The sequence below is a fragment of the Lycium barbarum genome, chromosome 12 (genome assembly GCF_019175385.1).
Source record: "Lycium barbarum isolate Lr01 chromosome 12, ASM1917538v2, whole genome shotgun sequence".
Lineage (NCBI taxonomy): Eukaryota > Viridiplantae > Streptophyta > Magnoliopsida > Solanales > Solanaceae > Lycium > Lycium barbarum.
In genome coordinates, this window is record NC_083348.1 from 65,156,923 (window position 1) to 65,183,151 (window position 26,229).

The 26,229-nt window shown below is 37.8% G+C and overlaps 1 protein-coding gene across 1 annotated transcript; it reads left to right on the forward strand.

Moving 5' to 3' along the window:
* Positions 1 to 771: 771 nt before the first annotated feature.
* Positions 772 to 4,177, forward strand: LOC132621546 (ninja-family protein AFP3). Its single transcript, XM_060335865.1, has 2 exons — positions 772 to 1,660; positions 3,670 to 4,177. The coding sequence occupies exons 1-2, from the start codon at positions 1,135 to 1,137 to the stop codon at positions 4,059 to 4,061; spliced, it is 918 nt and encodes a 305-aa protein (XP_060191848.1). The 5' UTR covers positions 772 to 1,134; the 3' UTR covers positions 4,062 to 4,177.
* The last annotated feature ends 22,052 nt before the right edge of the window (positions 4,178 to 26,229 follow it).

Genomic DNA, 26,229 nt, shown 5'->3' on the forward strand with positions numbered 1-26,229 from the left:
TTATGAGAAGTGATAGATATCCTGTGAATTAATTGCATGCATGAAAATTAGCCTGGACACTACAATTATATTACAAAAATAAAAGTTCAAAAAGTATAGTGGATAACTGTCTACTCCATAATCAATCTCAACTTAAGCTTACAGTATTTAATGCGAAATTTTACTTAATATGACATTTAAGTAGCATAATCGTTTGCAATGAAGTGATTTACTTCTTAAATATTTTAGAATAAATTTTATTTAATTCCTTAACTTTTAATGATCGGAAACCACAAGTAAAATTAATGTTATTCCCTGAAATTCTCTCTAGATTAAATTTTTCTAATCTAATTAGTTTATCACATTTAATTATTTTCAGTGAAATGAAAATTTGCACGCAAAACATGTCTGTATTTATTTGTTCCAGTAGTACTATAATTTAGTGGGTAATTAATATTTATGAAAACGATTTTTTATTCAACAACCTTTATGAAAAGAGATACAGTATGTATAAGCAGATATTTTCTAAACACGTAGCAGGGCCACTCGGGTTCTCATTAGGTAACTGACACGTGTTCCTTTTGTCGGTTACCTCTGAGATTCTAGCTACGTAACGTCTGTTTGGCATCACTTTCCAAAGTCCTTTTCTTAGCCACGTGGGTCTTTAGTACTCTCACCACACGCCACGTGTCAAGTCCTTATCCATTTACGTTTTACTTTCTAAGGACAATTCTGTCATTTCATTAAACCCACACCATTAAATTCAACCCTTCCCACCCTTTTATTAATCTTCTCTTTTGTAATATAACCTCCCATGGCTGACTCTATATTTTTTCCGGCCAGTTTTAAAATTCCGACAAATACACTTTTCAAGCTTTATTGGAGTTTTTCCATTCCCATTTTATAAAAAAAAAACTTTTTAAAAATTTTAGTTCAAGATTTGGATTTGGGTATTCCTAAATTCAATAGCTTTCTTGTTTTTTAGACTTCAAAAATGGAGAAAACTGAAGAAAACAGAGAAAAAGGGTGTTTTTATATTCCCATTTTATAAAAAGAATCATTTTTCAATTTTAGATCAAGATTCTCATTTGGGTATATTCCTAAATTCAATAGCTTTCTTGTTTTAAAGACTTTCTTGATCTTTTTTTTTCCTACATGGAGAAAGCTGAAGAAAACAGAGAAAAGGGGTGTTTTTCAAGAGATATGTTGGATAAATTCATTAATGGAAAAAGGAATCATGAAAACGTGGAGGGTGAAGATGATATAGAGTTAAGTTTAGGACTTTCATTGAACGGTAGATTTGGGGTTGACCCAAAAAGAGCAAACAAACTGAACCGTTCTTCTTCAATAACGAATTTTGTGCTTTCTGGTGATGATAGTAATGGAAATGGATTTCAATTACCGTTAATTAGGACGTGCTCTTTGCCTGTGGAAACAGAGGAAGAGTGGAGGAAAAGGAAAGAATTGCAATCTTTAAGGCGTTTGGAAGCAAAAAAGAAGAGATTGGAGAAAATGAAGAATGTTAGAGTTGTTACTATTAAGGAAAATGAAGAAAATGGAAATTGTTGTTATAGTAATAATGGTGAAGCTTGTGGGAATTCTTTGCCTTCTTCAGGAGGATCACAAGGTAGTGGTTCTTCAGGGATGACTGATTTGGAAAGCCAACCACAACCTGTTCAAGGTATCAAAAAGTTAATTGCTTTATCCACTTGAATTTCTTCCTTTTAATCCTTCATTATTTTTTAAAATTAGTCGTTTAGTTTTGGATGATTTTTATTTTTGTAACACGATCTTAGAACTATTAGCCATATTTAGCATTGCACGGCGTTACAACCCCCCCCCCCCCCCCCCCGGGCCCCCCTCCCAACCAAAAGAATAAAAAAATATGTGCCATCTCATGAAGGGGATCCTCATGCTTATAGCAGCAATGGTAAAGTTGTTCCTGTATTTGAGCGTGAAATTAGCCGCTCATACTTGTAACATAGGAGGGTAGGTGGTCTACATCTCAAGCAGCTAGGGGTGTCAAATGAGTGGGTTGGGCTAGATTTGAGCGAGTCGAAACGGGCTGAGTCATTAAAGGGAGTTGTATTAGGATTGGACATTTAAACCAAACTCAGATTGGAGTCAGTAGCATATGGTTAGTACTAATTTGAGGTAATAATAGAGAGATGTATGAGTCGATGACGGTCGAATTAATTAACAAGAACTTCCAGGGATAAGGTTAAGGTTTTTGGTGGGCAACTGTAATGCATTTGCTATAGGCAGAGCAGTTTTCAAACTCGATCTTATTGAAACCTAATCCCTTGTTGACATATGCAAAATTGCTCTTTAACTGTTTTGTGAAAATGTTGTTAATATTGCTCTAGGTAGAAGTTTGTTAGGAGAAAAGTACCTTCTGGTTCTGCCTACTTTCATAGGACAGATATAGGATATTGAGTTGGGTGGAAGAAATATGTGCAAGTTCACGAAAAATTGTATCAACCAGCTACTTCGAGTGGCTTGGCACTAGAAACCTAGTAAAGTTGCGTTTGGTCTAATCTTTCAAGATTTTGAATAAGAAACGAGGAAATATAATCATAGTTATCCATGTCAATCTGCTGAATATAGTTAATTCTACTTTGTAAGAAATGGTGAAATTTCAAGTTGAGTAGGTAACCAGCAGCTTTCTTAAATAATATCCATCATGGACAACCTCTTTAAAAGTCTTTCAATTCCACATCAGATATATAGAAATGTAGATGGTCACTATTTTGGTAATGTTTGTTAGTCAATAATCTATAAGTAGTTTAATCAAGAGTTGGGAAGAAAATTATCTTTAAGGTGTGATTCCGTTCTCGGAAGAATGGTGGTTAGCAGAACATGAACATCTATTTGGGCAGTTTCATTTGCAGAAAATGAAGAGACCCTCTAAATTATTGTTCGGGTCTCGTATTTCATCTCTATTAGTGAAATATGGTATCTGTACTTGAACAATAAGGTCGTCAACATGCTGCAATATTGTTGTGGAACTTAAGCCTCTTGCAAAAGTTAATGTTATTTGGAAATTTTCTCTTGCTCTCTGCTTTGCCCTAGTGTCAGTAATCTTTTTTTTAGGCCCTGCAGATATTGATTAATTAGCACAATAGTTGTAGTTATGTCTAGTGCATAGCAAGTCCTCGACTAATTTGTTAAGGCAAAGTTATTCTACTTGTTTATGAGAGATTAGAAAGAGATTAGAAAATGGATACACTTGACACACGGAGGCCAGATTATATGTCTAATTAATATATTGTCTATGTATTCTTCTTCGTTGTCCAAAAAATTCTACACTATTCTTCTTTGGCCCTTGAGGAGAGTTAAATGCTTTTGTATTTTCCTTCACTGGTAGCAACGGCGTTTAACTCTATAACGGGAAATGTGTGCTGTTGGCTGTCCAGCCTGAATCAGAGGCGGTTCTTATGTGATCAACTGGACTCATTACTTTAGGCTTGAACAGTGCATACATAATATTATAATAGATTAGTTCCTGGATTTCGCCTCGACCTGAGACATTATGCCAAGTTAATCTTTTGCTTGTAGCAAGTAGAATGAATCTTAACTTCATACTAACTTTATTTCCTTGTAGTGATCGAAGTAAAGAATTTTCGCAGTCTATATCTGGTTATTCATCATTAACTAGCAATTTGTACCTTGCACTTCTCTTTATTGCAGGGCCAAGTGATAGCACTGAGGCAAGACCTCCCGCCAGCGGCCAATCTCCGTTGCACGAGCACGAGCAGGAGCAGAAACCTGTTGTAGCAATAGCACCCGAAATGACAAATAAAAAACCACCAGTCTCGTCAGGGACAGTCGGTAAAAAAGCTAAAGAAACGCTCAGAAACTTCATGCTCAACATGCCTTGTGTTTCCACAAGAGGCGAGGGACCAAACGGAAAGAACATTGAGGGATTCTTATACGGATATAGGAAGGGAGAAGAAGTGAAGATACTCTGTGTTTGTCATGGTACTTTTCTATCTCCAGCTGAGTTTGTCAAACATGCTGGTGGAGGTGATGTAGAACACCCTTTAAGGCATATTGTTATTAATCCTTCACCTTTGTTGTGATGATAGCTTTTTGCCCCAAAAAATGGATTAGCTTTAATATCATTGTTATTTAATCTTCCTTTTGTCGTGCGGACTAAGTTCCTCTAATCAAAGTTATTATGGTTGTTTTTCAGTCATTCTGCCTGTTTTGCATATATGTTAGTATATGAGAAATAATATGGAGTAACAAAGATGACAGTACCTCTGTTGCAACTTATAGAATAACAATTGAAGTGGTCACAGGTGTTCGTTGCTGAAATCAGGCCTGCTGATTTGGTCTTTAATTGGAAGCAACCAATAGTTCCTATTCGACAAAAAATTTAACCTGATAGTGGGTTGGGCTTTTTGTCCCGTTTTCAAGAGTGGAATGTATTCATGATTTTAATATGTGATCTTGAAAACCGTTCCAAGACTAATTGCGAAGCGGTGAGTGACGAAAAGTATATGCAGTATATAATTACATTAAGGTATTTCAGCGTAGCTTACGTCTAAGGGTGTTATAACCGGTTGGAACCGGAACCGGTTAGGAAACCGGCCGGTTCCGGTTCCAAAACCGGAACCGCCTAACCGGTTCCGGTTTACCGGTTTTAAACCTCAAACCGGAACCGGGAGTGATTAAAATCTATTTTTTTTTTGTTTTTTGTATTATATATATATATATTATAGTATTTATTTGTATATTGTAGCTATATTTTCATATGTTATACAATTTTATAATTAAAGTTTAAATATTTACTGACTAACAACCTAACAGCAAGTCAACAATACAGAATAGTGCTTTTCGTATACATATATATGTATAACTTACATATACTTATATATATGTATAACTTAATATACTATATATACTTATATATATGTATAACTTAATATATATACTATATATATATATACATATCTACTATATATACTTAATATATATATACATACTTATATATATATGTACTATATACTATATATACATATCTACTATACATATATACTTATATATATGTATATACTTAATATATATGTACTATATACTCTATATACTTATATATATGTATAACTTAATATATATACTATATGTATAACTTAATATATATACTATATATACATATCTACTATATATACTATATATACTTAATATATATACTATATATATTTATATACTATATATACTTATATATACATATCTACTATATATACTTATATATACATATCTACTATATATATTTATATACTATATATACTTAATATATATACTATATATATTTATATACTATATATACTTATATATGTGTATAACTTAATATATATACTATATATACTACTTATATACTTTAGTTTTTTTTTTTTTTTAATTTTTTACCGGTTTAACCGGTTTAACCGGTTCCGGTTCCGGTTTTACCGGTTTAACCGGTTCCGGTTTCCAAAATATTGGAACCGGACCGGTAAACCATTAAACGGTTAACCGGAACCGGTTAACCGGTGCTACCGGTTCCGGTTCCGGTTCCGGTTTAACCGGTCCGGTTACTGGTTAAAACCGGTAAGACCAAACCGGTTACCACCCTTACTTACGTCGAACGAGTCTTGTGATAATAGTCAGAGTTTTTCATAGAGAGCAACGGGTTTGGATGAATTATATGAGCATCCATTTAGGGGTGTTTCAATTACTAAATGTTCTGATGACCATTTGCTCGTGGGGGGACTGCTCTCGTTACTGGTTTCAGGCCAATAATGGGCCGTGCTTAGGAGGTTACGTCTTCTGACCAACAGTGATCGGGGCTATTAGTACACATTTAACTCTGGTACACTTCCTTCTTTTTCATCTTCCTACATTAATTTTGGAGCTTCTTCGAGAAAATTTGCATCTCATAAGCTCATATAATTGACTAATTTCACCAGACAGTTGATTTAAAGAAATTTTTACTCTTTATTTGTTCTGAATACATGACTGAAGTTGAATTTCACTATAAAAAAAGTAAGGAATACCATTATCATCAAACTAAAAGGAGGAAGCAATAGAACTTCAATATTTCGAATAAGGAAAAGAGGAAACATGCAACATGAAGAAAAAGCAATTGCACCAAAATGTCAACTGCAGGTCCACAGCATATTTGCAAATTGACCACAAGAAGAGGCCACAGCCAACTTATAAGTTACTGCTCTAAAGTTCAATTATAGTTGAACTTCAGACTACGGGTCTAAATTTGGCTACAACAGTTCAACTGGCAACCTTCAGCCCCGAGGCATAAAAGTTTGCTCCATCTGAAACAAGTAGCTAAATTTTAAATACGTTGTTTATTGGCTATTTTTAAAATAGTAGCCCCAAAAGTTACTAGTTGTGCACTTCTCACCCTCTTCTTGTGCACCTGGTGGCTGGGGACACGGAGCAGTGATTTTTATTAATTATACATGGGGGTGGGTGAGGGGGATCTTCTGGAAATAGTCTCTCGACCTCCATGAGATAGGGTTAAGGTCTGTGTATTCTCTAGCCTTCCCAAGCTCACCTTTAGGGTTATATTGGGATGTTGTTATTGTTATACAAAGGGAGGAGGGAAAGAAGAAGCGGAGGAGGGGCTTCGAACTGGAAGATAAGTGCTATATCTGTCAAAACAGCCCAGAAACAGTCAATCACCTGCTCCTTCACTGTGCAGTGGCAAAGACCTATGGAATATGTTCTGCTGTATTTTTGGCTTACAATGGGTCACGCCCCAAAATGTGAGAGGCTTATGTAGGCTGGAAGTCATGGAGAGTCGATAAGTCCATCAAGAAAGTCTGGGTGATGATCCCTGGAGTTATTTTTTGGAGTTTATGGACTGAAAGGAACCATAAATGTTTTGATGTGATTTCAACTCCAAACCACTCTCTTAAAGCTAGTTGTCTATTTCTTCTGTTCAGTTGGGTTAATCTAACCCCTGTATTTAGCACTGAACATTTTTTGGACTTTGTTAGCTCTCTAGTGCTAGTTTGACATATTGTAAAGAAGCTAACAACTATTGCTTGTGCTCTCTATGAGCCCTTTTGTTTCTCTTGTAATTCTGCATCTACTTGATGCCTATCTATGAAACACCTTACTTCATCCAAAAAAAGAAAAAAAGAAGCGGAGGAGGTTACAACGTGGTGTATACCACAAAATGTTTACTAATAAAGCGAGAATTCAGGTAACAAATTAAATGAATTACAAAAATTCTCCACTTGGAGGTGTGATTGGTTTTGGCGTTTTGCACAAATGGTCACTAGTGACCTTATGTTTCAAAAGTTGGTTATGTTTGACCAATAGTCTCTAGCTGAAAGTGGTCATTTGGTCTGAGGTCCAGAATTTAAAATTGATGAGTGGGTTATTTTTATTTTTATTTTTTAAAAAAGTACAAGCGGTTATATACATGGCCACAAGCAGGCGCAGAGCTAGCCCTTCGGGCGTGAGTTCGTCCGAACCCAGTAGCTTTTGCCCGAGTCATATAATTTTATTACACTTTTTATTAAATATGTACAAATTATTAATTTAGAACCCAGTAACTTAAAAAAATTAGAACCCCGAACCCACAAACTTCAAATTCTGGCTTCGCCTCCTATAAGATGGCCACCTAAGGTAAATAGAAGGAAAATATATAAGCAGTTAAACTTTGTACATTACCTTCTTTACATCAAATGTCACAGTGCTAAGTAGTTTTGTTGGAGTATGAAATGAAGAAAACAAAACAAGAGGGACAGATTTGTAATTTCTCAAAGTTAGTTAAAACTCTAACTAACCTTTCCAAGTTATGGTTGAGATTAATCAATGTATATAAGGTTAATTACTTCATTGTAATTCTCAGATGATTGAATACAGAATATATTTTTTTCTTCTCTCAAAACTCTATCTTCTTCCTCAATTCGTCTTCATCATTTCTCATGAATTAGTCATCTCAATTACAAAGAATAACATGGTATCAGAGCCTGCTAGCTTAATCTGTAGCTAGTTCTGGTTGAAAAACAAAATTCCGCAACCAAAATCTGATCAAATCGATCTTGGAGTAAGAAACTCAAATTCATGTGTTCTACAAGAAATTTCAAGAAAATGGGAACCCATGAAACACATGCAACAACTACTATGAATGGATTGAGTCAAGAAGCACCTCCAACCAATGGAAATAGTAGCCAAACTCAACCTTCAACAAATGTGAACAACCCAGGTCTTGGTCAAAGCAATCAAGGATCGGGTATGGATCATAATCATCCACTCTATTTGCAATCTAATGATGTTAGTGGTATTTTTATAATCTCGTTTCAGTTCGGATAATATCTCACCTTTTCGGATAATATCTCACCTTTTCAAATTGATAAAGAAGTCTCCAGGGTAATTTTAATTTTTGTAGAAATTAATTATATTCGAAGAATTTTCTTTTATTGTTGAAATTAATCAAAGGAGGGGCAAGAAAACCCTTTTTGATAATCATTTGTCTCATTAATTAAATCAAGGAAAAATTAGATTAATGGATGATTTTATTCCATATTACTGTCCAAGGTATTTTGAGTAATTGAAAGGATTGACCATTTTACCCTTTAATTCTTGATTCTATGTAAGTTTGCGTAGTTGATTAATTTCGCTTTTATCTGATTAATTAATTCAAAGCATTATCTGCAAAATAATTTTATTCATTTATTTATTTATGAGCCATGTTTAAATTATTTTAAGTCCCAATGGACTAATAATTAAGTTTTTTCTTTACTTATTTATTTACTAGTTTATTTTTCCCCCGACCTTTTTATGCATATATATGTATATACACCATGTATATACCAATATACATGGTGCATATACAATCTATGTATGTATGTATATATATATATATATATATATATATATATATATATGAAGAGGGATTTGGCCCAGCCTTTTTCAGAAAATAATGGACCAGGCCCAGCCTAAAGGACCGAGACCCGGTCCAATAAGGGATTAAAATGGGGGGAGTATTATACTCCCCCCCCCCCCTCCCCGTCCACAAAATGACCCTAGGGGTCTCTATGTAAAGAAGAGAAGAGGGAGGCGACTAGGGAGCAAAACCCCAGCGCCGTCTCCTGTTCACCACCTACCCCCGCTCTTTTTATGGTCCCATCCCATCTCGCACATCTGGTGGCATGAAGAGAGAAGGCAAAGCATTCAATGCTTTGTCCTTCTCTCCCCAAAATCGGGCAAAACGAGCCTTTGAAGGTACGACTCCCCTTCCTTTTTTATTTTTTGCCATTAATGTCGGTAGTGAAGGGTTGTAAGCTGTTGATGTTACGGTTGTACCATAGATCTGAGCCGTAGGTTCAAGTTTGAGAGTAGGACTTGCATAAATTTGCAAGTCCCACATCGATAATGTTAGTTTTAGAAACCCCCATTCATTCAAAATAAAAAGGAGGAAAAATCCTGATATAGACTGAAATTTGCCATTTTAGTCTTGAATGTTTCCAAAGTCAAAATTTTCATTTTCTTTAAGTTTCCAGTCCTAAAATTCATTTTTGTTAATTTGTTGTTGGTGTCTGTGATGGCCTGAGTTGGGAATTGAAGCATAAGGCTTCTTAGTCCATCGTTTGTGCCCCGGTTACACCCACAAAAGGTAACTACATTTTAGTTTAATGCCTTTTCTTATTTTTTGTTTTGTTTAATTCACTAGATGCTAATTAGGGTGGTGCTTAGTTTATTGTTATGTTATGTTTGGTTCAGTTTAGTTTAGTTTAGTTTTGGTTGATGAAGATTCTGTTTTAAAGTAACCTTTTAGTTCTATGTGTTCATTACTGAAGTCTGCCTATGTAGTTTTAGTTTAATGCCTTTAGTTTAATGCCTTTTCTTACCTTCTGTCTGGTTTAATTCATTAGATGCTAGTTAGGGTGTTGCTTTAGTTTGTTGTTATGTTATGTTTGGTTCAGTTTAGTTTGGTTTAGTTTTAGTTGATGAGGATTCTGTTTTAAAGTAACATTTTTAGTTCCATGTTTCACTACTTGAAGTCTTCTTATGTAGTTTAGTTTAATACCCTTTTTAGTTTAATGCCTTTTCTTATTTTATGTCTTGCTTAGTTTATAAAGATTCTAGTTAGGCCAGTACTTCAGTTTATTGCTTTCTTGTTTATGTTTTGTTCAGTTTAGTTTAGTTAAAGAGAGTCTGTTTATGGTAGCATTTTAGTCCATTATTTTTCTTACTTGAATTCTGCTTATGTGATGTTTAGTTCATAGGATAATGTGAGAGTTTGATGATGAGGATTAAGTGGTTATTTGTCACGACCCAAACCGATGGGCCATGACCGGTGCCCGAGCTGGACACTTGTATACGAACCTGCTAAATATAATCAAACTGAAACTAAGGACAATGTGGAAATCTGTAAAAACATGTTGTAGACTCATAGTGCCATGTAGCAGAATGAACTTGTCTCCTGAGGAGTCACAACTAACTAAAACATAACAAAATATGCAAGCCGACAAGGCTGCCACTATATACGGGGATATCCAAACGAACTACGTCGATATAGCTGACCAAAACATATATACAACCTACACATGTCTACAGACCTCTAAGAGTATAACAGTAAAATATGACGGGACAGGGCCCCGCCGTACCCCTGGATATGCATAAGTCTATATCAAAGGATTTGTACCAAAACGACTCAAGCTCCGAAACAATGGAGCTCTCCAAGCAGCTGAGCAAAAGTCCTAGGCTGGAGGATCACCAAACTGAGGGTCTGTACCTGCGGGCATGAAACGCAGCCCCCGAAGAAAGGGGGTCAGTACGGAAAATGTACTGAATATGTAAAGCATAAGAACATCAAGTACAGATGAATCATGAAAACCAGTCTCAATAATTGAATGCATCTGTGGCTAACACCTGAGAATATCTGCGTAACTCTATATGACTGAAACTGACTTTATGGCGTATGATAGGCATAGATTATAATATAACTGATAGTGCTATGGAACGTACAACTCGATCCATATATAATACAATAGTGCCGAGGAACGTACGACCTGATCCATATATAATATAATAGTGCCGAGGAACGTACGGCCGATCCATATATTTATATATATATATATATATATATATATATATATATATATATATATATATATATATACATGTAAAACTCGGAAAAGGATACTCTGAACTTCTCTGGTGACATAAGAAGTTAATATAATAAGTCCCTAGGGGTTATGGACATAAAACATAGGAGGTCAAGGATACATATGTCTCTACACTATCTAAGAATAGAGTCTTTGGAACTCGCTTGCTCACTATGTTCGTTCATATGATAAGGATCATGCCAAAATGAAAGAAAGGGATAGCCTTAACATACCTCGTATATTATATAATGGCTTGCTAGCAAATCCTTAGCCCGTAGTCTAATCAATGTCTCGGCCTATAGTAAGAGTTACACCTTCATTAGGCTAGGAATATATTGATATATCATGCATATATTGCATATATTGACTGATCATTTGCGTTAAAATAATTCCGGCAGCATTTCCCCTATTTCTACTACATTCCCAAGTTCACACAACAACCAATCAACAATAACAAACCAATTTAATTGAAACAACTCCAATTCAGCCCAATTACAACACCAATACAATCATATGCATTTTCTTACCTTAACTTAGCTAGAACATATTCTACTACCACCTGCACCATTTGCACTACTTTCCCAACTCAACACAAGGTCAACAACATCAATAACAAGACACAACTCAAGGACATAACAAAATCAGTCCCATATTCACTATTATACACCATTGCTATACATTCTTTCTCTTTACATCCATGGAGTATAACGACCACGACAACAAAAGCGATTAATACACTTAATCCTCATGTTAATCCAGCCTCTTTAACAATATTAGAACAACCATCATGACCAGCCCATACTCCAGCAATAACAAGAGTGCAATAGACGGTATACCGAGCGACAAGCTCGTCTCATAGTTTACAACATAAAGCTTCTCTACACCTTTCTTCCTTTAGAACATATATCAGCAACTACAACAATATATATACATAATTATAACTATAATCCCAGCATTTCAACTCAACAAGAACAACCTCTAACTACAACACAACAATGCCCAACATTCGTTTACGATTTTCGTAAGTTCTTTGTTTAAAACATGCTAAAACAATTAGTTAAATCTGTAACGAAGCTAGGACGATATTAATACCTCAATAGTGGAGGAAAACCTTTCTTGTACCCTTGAACTCCTAGAACACCTACTGGAAAATTATAATTTTTCTTCCAAAAATTTGAAGTTGGCCGTAAGCTACAAAGTAGGATCCATGGCTGTTTGTAATTTCCCCTAAATGAATTTTATCAAGAAGAAGATGCATAGATACATTAGTCATCATCTAATATATTGTATGTAACCAGCCCACTTGACACGTTCCCCACTTAGCATGTCTTTGTCCATGCTCCAATCTTAATCATCCATGTTTAGTGGGGCCCACTTAGTATTTGATCATGGTTGTTAATCTCTCATTTCACTAATGCTTCCACATTAATAGTAGTTAATTAGCAAAACCATGCAGTATTCAAATTGGGATTTAAAAGTCCTTGTCTCATCTCTCAAAAATAATATTTTCCTTGAACTTATATCGATTAACTTACGACAAATTCAACGGGAAAAAAAAGGTTGCATAATGAAGGTACAAAACTACGACGTGTAACATCCTTTCCCCCTTAGAAACATTCGTCCTCGAATGTTTATAATAGGTCTCATGCTATAAAATCTTGGCAGAGTCTCCTCTATAGCTAAGCTATACCTACCAACCTGCTTTCAGCAAACCCACAAATGCCACACAAGGCCACAGTATATCATATAGTCTCATTTACCAATCAATATAGTCAAGTAAGGAATTGAATTACCTGTAGGCATAGGAAACAAGTAAGCATACTTAATCTTCATTTCGTCTTCGGCTTCCCAAGTCGCCTCTTCCCTATTATTATTTCGCCACAATACTTTGACGGAAGCCACATCCTTAGTACGTAACCTTTTAAGCCGGCGATCAAGTATAGCTATGGGCCTTTCCTCATAAGACAACTCCTCCTTTACCTGGACATCATCTACAGGAAATACTCTAGAAGGGTCACCAATACATTTACGAAGCATTGATACATGAATGATTGTATGTACTGCTTCCAAATCAGAGGGTAGGTCCAACTCATAGGCAACCTTTCCTACCCTATGAATAATCTGATAAGGCCCAATGTACCTCGGGCTGAGCTTCCCCTTCTTGCCGAATCTCATCATACCCTTCATGGGTGATACCTTCAGGAATACCCAATCACCAATCTGAAACTCTAAGTCTCGATGTCGATTATCTGCATATGACTTCTGTCAACTCTAGGCTGCCAATAATCTCTCCTGAATAAGCTTCACCTTATCAACAACTTGCTGAATCATGTCTGGGCCTATCAACTTAGTCTTACCAACATCGAACCAACCGATAGGTGACCTGCACTTCCTCCCGTATAAGGCCTCGTACGGTGCCATCTGAATACTAGAATGGTAGCTATTATTATAAGCAAACTCAATAAGTAGAAAATGATTCTCCCAGCTACCTCTGAAGTCAATAATACAGGCCCGCAACATATCTTCTAGCGTCTGAATAGTACGCTCAGCCTGTCCATCAATCTGAGGGTGAAATGCTGTGCTAAGACTCACCTGTGTCCCCAATCCCTTCTGGAACGATCTCCAGAAGTTAGCTGTAAATTGAGCTCCTCTGTTCAATATAATAGATGTTGGAACCCCATAAAGTCTCACTATCTCCTTGATGTATAACCTCGCATAGTCTTCAGCTGAATAAGTAGTCCTGACTGGAAGAAAATGGGCTGATTTTGTCAGCCTATCCACAATAACCCATATAGAGTCATACTTCCGTTGAGTGCGAGGTAAGCCTGTAATGAAGTCCATATTAATCACTTCCCATTGCCAAGTTGGGATCTCTATCTCTTGCAATAATCCACCAGGCTTCTGATGCTCGACCTTAACCTATTGACAATTCGGGCACTGAGCAATAAACTCCGCTATGTCCCTTTTCATGCCATCCCACCAATATAAGAATCTGAGGTCATGATACATCTTCGTTGACCCTGGATGAACAGAATAACGGGCATAGTGTGCCTCTCCCATAACCTGCTGTTGTAGCCCTGCAACATCAGGTAGACACAATCTGCCCCTATACCGTAGTACTCCGTCAGGTGCAACCTTGAATGGGGTCTTTTCCTTTTGAAGAGTTGTATCTCTATACTGTGCCAGAATAGGGTCCTTGTACTGGTGTCTCTTTACCTCTTCTATGATAGAGGACTCAACAACTTCTCGAATAGAAACTCCACTATCTCTAGAATTAGCCAAACGGACTCCAAGGCTAGCTAGCTGATAAATCTCACGAACCATCTCCTTCCTTTCTGGCTGCACGTCTGTCAATCTACCCATAGATTTCAGACTGAGAGCATCTGCTATAACATTTGCTTTCCCTGGATGGTATAGAATATCAATATCATAATCCTTTAGTAACTCTAGCCATCGTCTCTGTCGTAAATTCAACTCTTTCTGTTTAAAGATATATTGGAGAGTCTTATGATCCGAATAAATATCAACATGAACACTATATAAATAATGCCTCTATATCTTCAAGGCATGAATCACTGCTGCTAACTCCAGATCATGAGTAGGATAATTCTTCTCGTGCTTTCTGAGCTGTCGGGAGGCATAGGCTATAACCTTGCCATGCTGCATCAATACACAACCTAGTCCAACACCTGAAGCATCACAATAAATAACATAACCATCTGGTCCCTCAGGAAGAGTTAGAACTTGAGCCGTAGTCAACTTGTCTTTCAGCAACTAGAAGCTTTGCTCACAAGCATCCGTCTACCGGAACTTAGCTGCCTTCTGAGTTAGCCTTGTTAAAGGCGCTGAAATCGAGGTAAACTTTTCTACGAATCTCCTGTAATATCCTGCTAGCCCCAGAAAATTGCGCACCTCAGTAGGTGTCGTAGGTCTTGGCCAAGTCTCTACCGCCTCAATCTTCTGCGTATCTACCCGAATACCATCAACTCCAATAATATGTCCCAAGAATGCTACTGAAGTCAACCAGAATTCACATTTAGAAAATTTGGCATACAACTTCTGGTGCTGGAGTACCCTAGGTACCGTCCTCAAATGGTCTGCATGCTCGTCTTCTGAACGTGAATAAACCAGAATATCATCAATAAATACAATAATGAACGTATCTAGGAATGGTTTGAATACCCGTATCATCAAATCCATAAATACAGTTTGAGTATTGGTCAGCCCAAAAGACATCACTCTAAATTCATAATGCCCGTATCGGGTCCTGAATGCCGTCTTCTGAATATCTGCCTCTTTTACCCGCACCTGATGATAACCTGACCGCAAGTTTATCTTCAAAAAACACTTAGCACCCTGCAACTGGTCAAATAGATCGTCAATCCCGGGGAGGGGATACCTGTTCTTTATTGTTACTTTATTCAGCTGCCTATAATCAATACACATCCGTAGCGACCCATCTTTCTTCCTCACAAATAGTACCGGTGCTCCCCAAGGTGATGTACTAGGCCTGATGAAACCTTTTTCTAACAAATCTCTCAGTTGCTCCTTTAATTCCTTCAGCTCTGCAGGTGCCATTCTATAAAGAGGAATAGATATGGGCTGAGTATCTGGCAATACATCTATAGTGAACTCTATTTCCCGTTCAGGAGGAAGACCTGGAAGTTCATCTGGGAATTTATTAGCTACCGGGATTGACTGAGGAGCCGGTACCTCTGCTTTCATATCATGCACTCGAACTAGATGATAAATATGACCTTTTTTAACCATCTTCCTTGCCTTGAGGTATGAAATAAACTTACCCCTCGGCGATGTTGTATTCCCTCTCCACTCTATAATTGGCTCCCCTGGAAACTAAAATCGAACTATCTTTTCTCTACAATCAACGTTAGCATAACAAGGAGCCAACCAATCCATACCCATAATAACATCAAACTCAGTCATGTCTAACTCTATCAAATTTGCTATGGTATGACGACTATATATAGCCACCGAACAATTTCTATACACTTGTTTATCTACGATAGAATCTCCTACAGGTGTAGCTACCTCAAATGGTTCTATCAACTCAGGTTCTATTCCGATTCTACTAGCAACAAAGGGGGATATATATGATAAGGTGTAACCTGGATCTATCAATGCTATACGTCCCGGGAGAAAATTGATAATAGACCTGTAACCACATTCGGTGACGCCTCTTGATCCTGCCTACTAGCCAAAGCATATATGTGGTTTGAAGGACCGCTAGAACTGGAAGCTCCGCCACGACCTCTACCACGGCCTGCTGGTGTCTGAATACCCTGCCCCATAGGGCGCATAGCTACAGAAGAAGATGAACCAACAGCCGACCCCGTATGCTGAGCCATACCACCTTCACCACCTCTATAAGGACACTCCCTCAACATATGGCCTTGACGGCCGCAGGAAAAACAAGTAACTGGAGCCAAACGACATTTCCCAAAATGGGGCCTACCACACCGAGAACACCGAGGCAACGGTGGCCTCGATTGACTCGGACCCCTGCTCATCTGTGGACCTGGAGCCCTGGAGCTCTGACCAGCTCCTGAATACCCTGTGCGGTCGAATCTCCTACCTGTGAACTGTGGGGGTGCACTATGTGCTGGCTGGGAAGAATATCTAACATGCTGCTGAGGCTGCCCGCCTCGAAACTCACCAGAATAACCCGCTGATCTAGCCCTCTTATGCTGGCCTTGGTCATGATCTCTATCTAGCTGACGTCCCCTGTGTCGATCCTCTACCCCCTGTGCGTATGCCTGTACCCGAGCAATATCCATACCTGGCTGAAGAGCCACTGCCACACAACCATCAATCAGATGACGATCCAGTCCCATCACATAACGATGCACTCTATCTGCCATATCAGCTACAATAGTCGGCACATATCTAGCCAACGAATCAAACTCAAGACTATACTCTCGAACGCTCCTCCCATTCTGCCTCAAATGTAAGAACCTATCAACTCTAGCTCGCCTCATCTCTGGAGGCAGGAAGTGGCCAAGGAAGGCCTCCACAAACTCATCCCATACCGCTGGAGGAGCACCCTCGCCCCTAGATAACTCCCAAGACTCATATCAATTAACAGCTACGTCCCGCAATCGATACGAAGCCAGCTTAACAGACTCAATCTCGGAAGCCTTGATTATCCTCAATGTACGCTGCATCTGCCGAATAAACTCCTGTGGATCATCCTCGGGCTTTGACCCGAAAAACTTTGGAGGGTCACAATTCAAGAAGTCACGAACCCTCAAGCTAACAGACCTATCCGCATGGTCAACCCCTGGTCCATGCCTGCGAGCCTGCCCTGCCACTAATCTGGTCAACAACTGTACTACATTTCTCATGGCCCTATCCTCCGCCCCTGGCTGAGGAGCTGGAGGCTTAAGTACTGGGGCCTCGGGAGCTGGCGGTGGTGCTGCCCCCTGAACCGGAGCTGCTGCTGTTCTAAGCTCCTCTGGAGGTAGTGGTGTCGCAGAGCTCGCTGACTGGACTACAATCTCAGGCATAGACTGGGCATGGGCCCTAGTAACTCTCCGGGTCTGACTAGTATCTCCTGCTACTAATTTTCCCTTATGGGCAGCTGTCGCTTTCTTTGGAGGCATAGCTGAAAACACAATAATTCATCAGAGAGGGATTATCCTGATAACAAAGTTCTATCGCACGATCTAGAGTAAGAAGGAAAGATGACATCCTAAATGTCCTGTAGCTTCATGTTTATAGATGTGGTGCACAACACACCGATAAAAAAGACTCTACTAGACACGGTCTGTAGACACTCCGAGGATGAACCACTCTGATACCACTTTTGTCACGACCCAAACCGATGGGACATGATCGGTGCCCGAGCTGGACACTTGTATGCGAACCTGCTAAATATAATCAGACTGAAACTAAGGACAATGTGGAAATTTGTAAAAACATGTTGTAGACTCATAGTGCCATGTAGCAGAATGAACTTGTCTCCTGAGGAGTCACAACTAACCAAAACATAACAAAATGTGCAAGCCGACAAGGCTGCCATTATATACGGGGATATCCAAACGAACTACGTCGATATAGCTGACCAAAACATATATACAACCCACACATGTCTACAGACCTCTAAGAGTATAACAGTAAAATATAACGAGACAAGGCCCCACCGTACCCCTGGATATGCATAAGTCTATATCAAAGGATTTGTACCAAAACGACTCAAGCTCCGGAACAATGGAGCTTTCCAAGCAGCTGAGCAGAAGTCCTAGGCTGGAGGATCACCAAACTGAGGGTCTGTACCTGCGGGCATGAAACGCAGCCCCCAAAGAAAGGGGGTCAGTACGGAAAATGTACTGAATATGTAAAGCATAAGAACATCAAGTACAGATGAATCATGAAAACCAGTCTCAATAATTAAATGCATCTGTGGCTAACGCCTGAGAATATCTGCGTAACTCTATATGACTGAAACTGACTTTATGGCGTATGATAGGCATAGATTATAATATAACTGATAATGCCATGGAACGTACAACTCGATCCATATATAATACCATAGTGCCGAAGAACGTACGACCCGATCCATATATAATATAATAGTGCCGAGGAACGTACGGCCGATCCATATACTCAGAAAAGGATACTCTAAACTCCTCTGGTGACATAAGAAGCTAATATGATAAGTCCCTAGGGGTTATGGACATAAAACATAGGAGTCCAAGGATACAAATGTATCTACACTATCTAAGAATAGAGTCTTTGGAACTCGCTTGCTCACTGTGTTCGTTCATATGATAAGGATCATGCCAAAATGAAAGAAAGGGGTAGCCTTAACATACCTCGTATATTATATAATGGCTTGCTAGCAAATCCTTAGCCCTTAGTCTAATCAACGTCTCGGCCTATAGTAAGAGTTACACCTTCATTAGGCTAGGAATATATTGATATATCATGCATATATTGCATATATTGAATGATGATTTGCGTTAAAATAATTCCGACAACATTTCCCCTATTTCTACTACATTCCCAAGTTCACACAACAACCAATCAACAATAACAAAACCAATTTAATTGAAACAACTCCAATTCAGCCCAATTACAACACCAATACAATCATATGCATTTTCTTACCTTAACTTAGCTAGAACAGATTCTTCTACCACCAACACCATTTGCACTACTTTCCCAACTCACCACAAGTTCAACAACATCAATAACAAGACACAACTCAAGGACATAACAAAATCAGTCCCATATACACTATTATACACCATTGCTATACATTCTTTCTCTTTACATCCATGGAGTATAACGACCACGACAACAAAAGTGATTAATACACTTAATCCTCATGTTAATCCAGCCTCTTTAACAATATTAGAACAACCATCATGACCAGCCCATACTCCAGCAATAACAAGAGTGCAATAGACGGTATACCGAGCGACAAGCTCGTCTCATAGTTTACAACATAAAGCTTCTCTACACCTTTCTTCCTTTAGAACATATATCAGCAACTACAACAATATATATACATAATTATAACTATAATCCCAGCATTTCAACTCAACAAGAACAACCCCCAACTACAACACAACAATGCCCAACATTCGTTTACGATTTTCGTAAGTTCTTTGTTTAAAACATGCTAAAACAATTAGTTAAATCTGTAATGAAGCTAGGACGATATTCATACCTCAATAGTGGAGGAAAACCTTTCTTGTACCCTTGAACTCCTAGAACACCTACTGGAAAATTATAATTTTTCTTCCTAAAATTTGAAGTTGGCCGTGAGCTACAAAGTAGTATCCCTGGCTGTTTATAATTTTCCCCAAATGAATTTTATCAAGAAGAAGATGCATAGATACATTAGTCATCATCTAATATATTGTATGTAACCAGCCCACTTGACACGTGCCCCACTTAGCATGTCCTTGTCCATGCTCCAATCTTAATCATCCATGTTTAGTAGGGCCCACTTAGTATTTGATCATGGTTGTTAATCTCTCATTTCACTAATGCTTCCACATTAATAGTAGTTAATTAGCAAAACCATGCAGTATTAAAATTGGGATTTAAAAGTCCTTGTCTCATATCTCAAAAATAATCTTGTGCTTGAACTTATATCGATTAACTTACGACAAATTCAACGGAAAAAAAAAGTTTGCATAATGAAGGTACAAAACTACGAGGTGTAACATTATTGTTCTGTATGTTCAGTTCCTGTTTGAGGATGTCCAGGTAGAATAATTATATGGGCTATGATGGAGTGTGAGTCTAGTATATTAGCTTGCCACCCTTTAGTCTTGGTTCTGCTGGCATTATCCTTAGTCAAGGTGTGTGTAGGGGTTAGGACAAGATGGCTAATTCAATATGTTTGGTTTAGTCTTTTTTCTTGCAATTCTAGTGTCCACATTGTACTTAGTCCATGTAATTACTTGTGGGTTAAAAACAAAGCTCAATCTTGATGCACTTATTGTGTTTCCCCTTTGATCTTATCTGCATTTTTATTTAATTAAGGAGTCTCATCTGAGTTAGAGAATAATTCCCAAACTGATTAGATTGTTTTGATTTAACTTCTCAGTCTGAATCTTTGTTCATGCTTTGCACAACTAGTTAGTTCTTTTCCTAGCACCTAACATAGGCTATAATTAAGCAAATGAACCTGTCTCACTTGTACTTCCATTTAGCTTCCCTGTTTGTGCCTTTGACTGTTCAGTTGTGACTAGAGGCCTTTGAAGGTAATTCTGGGACTATAGGCTGAGCAGGGGAGAGTTAGTCTAATGTGGATTTTCTTTTGGATTTTCTTCATCTCATCATGACTATCTAAATACTTTTAAGTGTTTCATGCAAAGGGTCTAGTTTGTGGTTCATGCTAGTGTGTTGTGTTGTGAATTAAGGTTAAAATAGGCCTGTTGAAATTGTGAATGGTTTAAGTCCTGTGTATCTCATTTAATAAAATTAGGTTCATAAGACAAGTTTGAAGTCACAAGCTCATTGAGCAACCTGGTTTGCCTTATGTCCTGTTTTTTCTTAGTAAGAGTTTGTCCTGGACTGGGGATTGACAAAGGGGAAGGGCCAAGAGGTTTGTCTGAAGCAGGTTGCCCAGTCTGATCATTGTTTGACATGTGTGATTATGTGTTAGTTAAGAGTCTGATGACTTGAACCAATGGATCATGGTCTGTCCTAATTGATCACAAGTGGTATTAAGAAGTTAAGCTTACCTATGCGTGAACCCAACATGATTACTGCTTGTTAATGTGGTTATGTGTTAAAAAATAGTAAAGCATCATGTTGAGCCTCAGCCTGCTTGCTAATGTCTTACCTAGTCATATACTTGTTGGAAAGGTTGAAAAGTCTAGGTAGATTAGACTCAGTCTGGGTATCACATTGTCTTCCCTCAAATTATTTGGTATATTTGAGAGTTTGAAGTTGTCATATGTTGGACCTGGTCAGACCCTGTTTGCTCTCTAATGGTGTTTGGATTCCCAAACAATGTCATGTGTGCTCTTTGTGGATTCCTACTTATTGTACTTGGCAATTTGTTTGGCCTGATTCTTATTGTCTCACTTAAACCTTGTCTAGTTGATAAAACTGGGCACTTTGGGGTTGTAATAAGGTATATTGAGACAAAGATTCTAAAAAGGGGAATAGGGATAGTTTGGACCTCTTAAAAACTAGCTAAGTATTTCAGTTTGATCTAATTGTTACCTTGATGCTTGTGTCTTGTCTGATTGATTGTTTCACTTAAAGAATAAGTTTGGATAGGTTATGTGATCATAGGATTGTTAAGTCTCATATTGGTCAAGATGATTATTGTGGGATAGTCCTTCTTTTCTTTTTCCCTTCTCTCAAAATGATTTACTCCCCTGCTTTCCTTAAAATCCTTGTGAGTCTATCCAATAGAGATATTGGTCCTTAAGCTCAATTTGTTTCTTCTCTCTGTGTTTATGAGTTATGTGTGTCCCTGGAATTTGATGAAAGCATTTTGTGTGATAAGTTCTGTCAGTTTTGTCTCTCTTAAGACTTGTAGCTGTTCTGAGAAGTTAACTGTGAGGTTAATAGGCCCAGTTTTCAAAAAGAAACTTGTCTGATGTTTGTTTAAAACCTTGAGGTCAAAGATTTGCTAGAATACAATATGTTACTCCTAAATTTGACTTCAAATTCTTTTTCTCAAATCATAAGACACCTGCACATATCTAGGGCATAAGTAGAACTCCATCATGCTTTAAAAAACAGAACTTGTAGATGGTTAACTAGTTGCATTATGCATTTCACTTAGAGGGACTTGTTATTGTAACTTTATTTTGGTTCTAGGTTCATAACATAGGATCAACTTCTTCCTCTTTCTTATTGATAAAAGTGAAAACAAAGACATTTTCTACTTAATTTCATGGTTAAAATGCTTGATCTCTTGTCTTGTCCACTTCTGTGTAATCTACCCCTGGGAAGCTTTGCACCTGGTTCCTCTTTGCAAATCCAAAATTCTGTTTTTCATGTCCTTGTGTGATGACTGTGACACTTATGGTCTTTGGGTGTTAAAGTTCTAAGTTCTAATCTTCAAGATCCTTTCCTGAGGCTATTGTGTGATGGTGAAAAGTGATGTGTATCCTAGCTTAGTGTTATACAGTTTGAAAATGTGTGGAGTGTTTGTTTCTTTTCAAAACCATTTTCTGTGAAGTGTTTGTTTCTTTTTTCAAAGTCATTCCTGTGAAGTGTCTTTCTCTTTTCAAAACCATTTTATGAAGTGTTTGTTTTTCCTTACAAAACCAGTGTGAGGGGTATTTTTGTTTCCCTTCCCAACCATTCTGTGAAGTGCTTGCTTTCCTTCCTTTTCCTTTTCTCTACTACTTTGGTCAGAATTGTTTGTGACATCTTTGTTTGTGTTGGGCCTGTTTTACATCCGGTTGCGCTATCTTGTCCATTTTTTATCTCAAGTTGAGTTACAAAAGCTTTATGTTATTTGAGTTCACCATTGTTTCACAAAAAAACTTGTAGAATTTAATTAAAGAAACACAGAGATGATTTCCTATTTTTGGTTCTGTAACCTCTGTGATGTGTATGTGTTGGTCTCCCATTATGTGTTGACTTAGTGCATCATTTCTCTATCCCCAGGCCATGTTTTAAACTAAGTAGCACACACTTTCTCTGCTTTGTCTTGTTGTTTGAAATACTGTCGGAACCCCATTTGTCTGAGATTGTGTGTGGCTGCTTCTTTGCTGATACTCTGTCTTGTCCTCCTCCCATGGCATAGCGCTAGTACCAAGCTGTTGTGAGTTAGTTGAGGTCCCCAGCCCTGTGTTTTACTCACCCCATCCCTATGTGACATTGCCATTGACACTTTTCTATTTTGCATCTGTGGAGTGAAACCTTTTATATGATCATGCTTTGGCCTTGTCTGGGCTCCTGCATCTGTGTGTGTATGATTCATGGCCTCCAGACTCTTCCTCCAAGAGCTACATCTCTTTTCTGCATGTTAGCTTCCCTTGTAGCCTTGCCTTTGCCTCCTTTACCCCTGGGGTCATGAGCTGCCTACCCACACCACTTTGTGCTACTGTTTTCCCTGTGGGTTTTGCAGGACACTCATGTTCCTTTTGACTTGTTTTTCTTGTGTGCTTCTCTTCTTTTCTGCTTCTCCTTCTGGTTGAAACACCTTGTGTGCTTGCTTGTGTGTGATCACATAACCTCCAAGGCATTTCATTTTGCTCAACATTGTTGCCTACATTTGATCATGTACACCTCTCTCCATTTTAATATGCATGTTGGACTTGCCAGCCTATGTCTAGTCTTGTTGGGTTTTAATTGGTTGAGGTTAGCGATCCCCTGCTGGACATGAGATGCTTATACAAATATTTTTAAGGTTAGCTGTCATCTGGCTTAACTATTTGAGCCTATACAAGTATTGTGGTTTGTTGTATTTGCCCTTTGCAACTGCTTGTTTCCTTCCCTTTTGCCTTTGTTTGCAACTGCTGGGGCTGCTTGCCTTTGCCCCTTCAAAAGAAGTTGTACTTGATTGGTCAAGTGTCATTTGTGACATCAAGGTTTCCTATAATGTTCTATTTTTTTTAGTGTACATACTTGTATATTGCTCCATGGTTGCTCATTGAAATTGCATTAACTGCTAGCAGGTTACTTGCATGACCATAGCACTTTTGGTTCTGTGCTCTCTCTGTCCTCTCTCAATAAGGCCCAAATGAATCTAAGGCCAAGTGTGGTAATTCGGGGTTGTCTTAATCTCCCGGTGTTAGCCATGCCTGGGGTTCCTCGAAACCCCTTGGAACTTGTGCGACATCGGAAATACGGAATCCAGACCCAGTCCCCGTGCCATGCCTAAGTCTTAGGATAATTTGAGTTTTGTTGGAGTAGGCAAAGGGGTAAGTATGGACTTATATATATATATATATATGTGTGTGTGTGTGTGTGTGTACTTTATCTTATACATGTGTGTGTATTTATAACTTTAGTCATTTACCTTAGTGATAAGTTCAGCGGTTATAAACTAACCGTTTGTTTCTTTCTTTTTCTCTTCTCCCCCTCCTCCTACCACGCGGCCGCTCGGGTCACAAATGCATAAAACCACCCCTTGGGCCCAAGGCCCAAGTGGGAATACTACTTCAAAATAGAGTCTGGGGAGACAAAGAAGATAGTGAGGCGCGCAGAAGGCCCAGCCATGGGTGAAAATGGCCAACTAGGGGCTTGGTACGCCCCTAGTCTAACTTAGTCTCTATATATTTTGTTGACTTATTCCCAACTTGATGTACTTGTAAAAATGTGTGTACTCAAACTCATATTATAGTGGAAAAAACTTATGATTGGAATTAGATGTCTTAGGACAATAGTTCTTATGTCGTTTAGTCGACTTTAGGTCCCCGTACGCGATTTTTCAAAACCACGGACTCAAACGTGATTTCTTTCCTTTTCTTTTCTTACAACTAAGTATCAAAGTGAGACCTCTTTTCCAAAAAACTGCTTCCAAAACAAATCACTATTGATTTTCTAAGTTTAATAAGCAAATCATGTTTTATATAATAAAGTTATTTCATGAAAATGAGTTAATTAATTGAATTCCTACTCCAACTGAATTTCCAAAATCAGCTTTAATGGACAGGTTTAAACAATTGGGTTTAATTTATACAACTATCATAAATGACCAATTTGGCACAATATTGGGCCAGTTTTCAGATACTTAAACAAAAAATCAGATTTCACCAAGTATGGATCTCATTTCGGGAAGACAAACTTACTCAAATGACTACCTTATTGTAGCTTCCTACCATTTGTAGTTACCCTTTTAAATATTACCATTTGTAGCTACATTTTGGCAAAACAGTGTATGTTTTCGAGTGTATTTGTTGCCAACAAATACATGAGAACATGGTTAAAAAAAAAAAAAAAACACAGGATCCTTGATTTTAGCTTTTAACGGTAGAGCTATTAAATTAGATATTAATATATTTTTTTGATATATTTTAGTGATTTCTTTTTTTTGCTTTGATGTATTTTAGTGATTTTTTTGTTTTTTCTATAATGTATTTTCGTGTCTTTTTTTTTTATGTATTTCAGTGATTTTTTTTTTTGATGTATTTTACTGATTTTTTTTTATGTATGTCACTGTCTTTTTTTGATGTATTTCAAATACATTGTGTACATTCCAACTACATATGAAGCCAAATATATTCAAATTTTCGTGTATTTGAATGGATTTCAACAAATACATTCAGATACAAGAGAAAAAAATTCAAATGCACGACAAATACATTAAAAAACAGTGTGTTTGGCTATTACCAAAATACACTCAAAAAATACAAAGAAAAATACATTCAAACATAGTGTATTTGTGAGATGTAGATTTTTGAATGTATTTGTATTTGGCTTTTAACAAATACACACGGCGAGATCTGAGACACTACCACCACCAAAAATCCTAATCTCTCCACCACCACCAAAATCCTAATCTGAGACACCACCACCACCAAAAACCCAAATCTTAGACACCATCACCACCAAAAAACCCCTAATCTTTCCACCACCAAAAAAACCCTAATCTCTCCACCTCCACGTCATCTTCTCCGCGCTATCTCAAAACCAGTGCCATTGCCACCGCCACCAACAATACACACGGCCATATCTG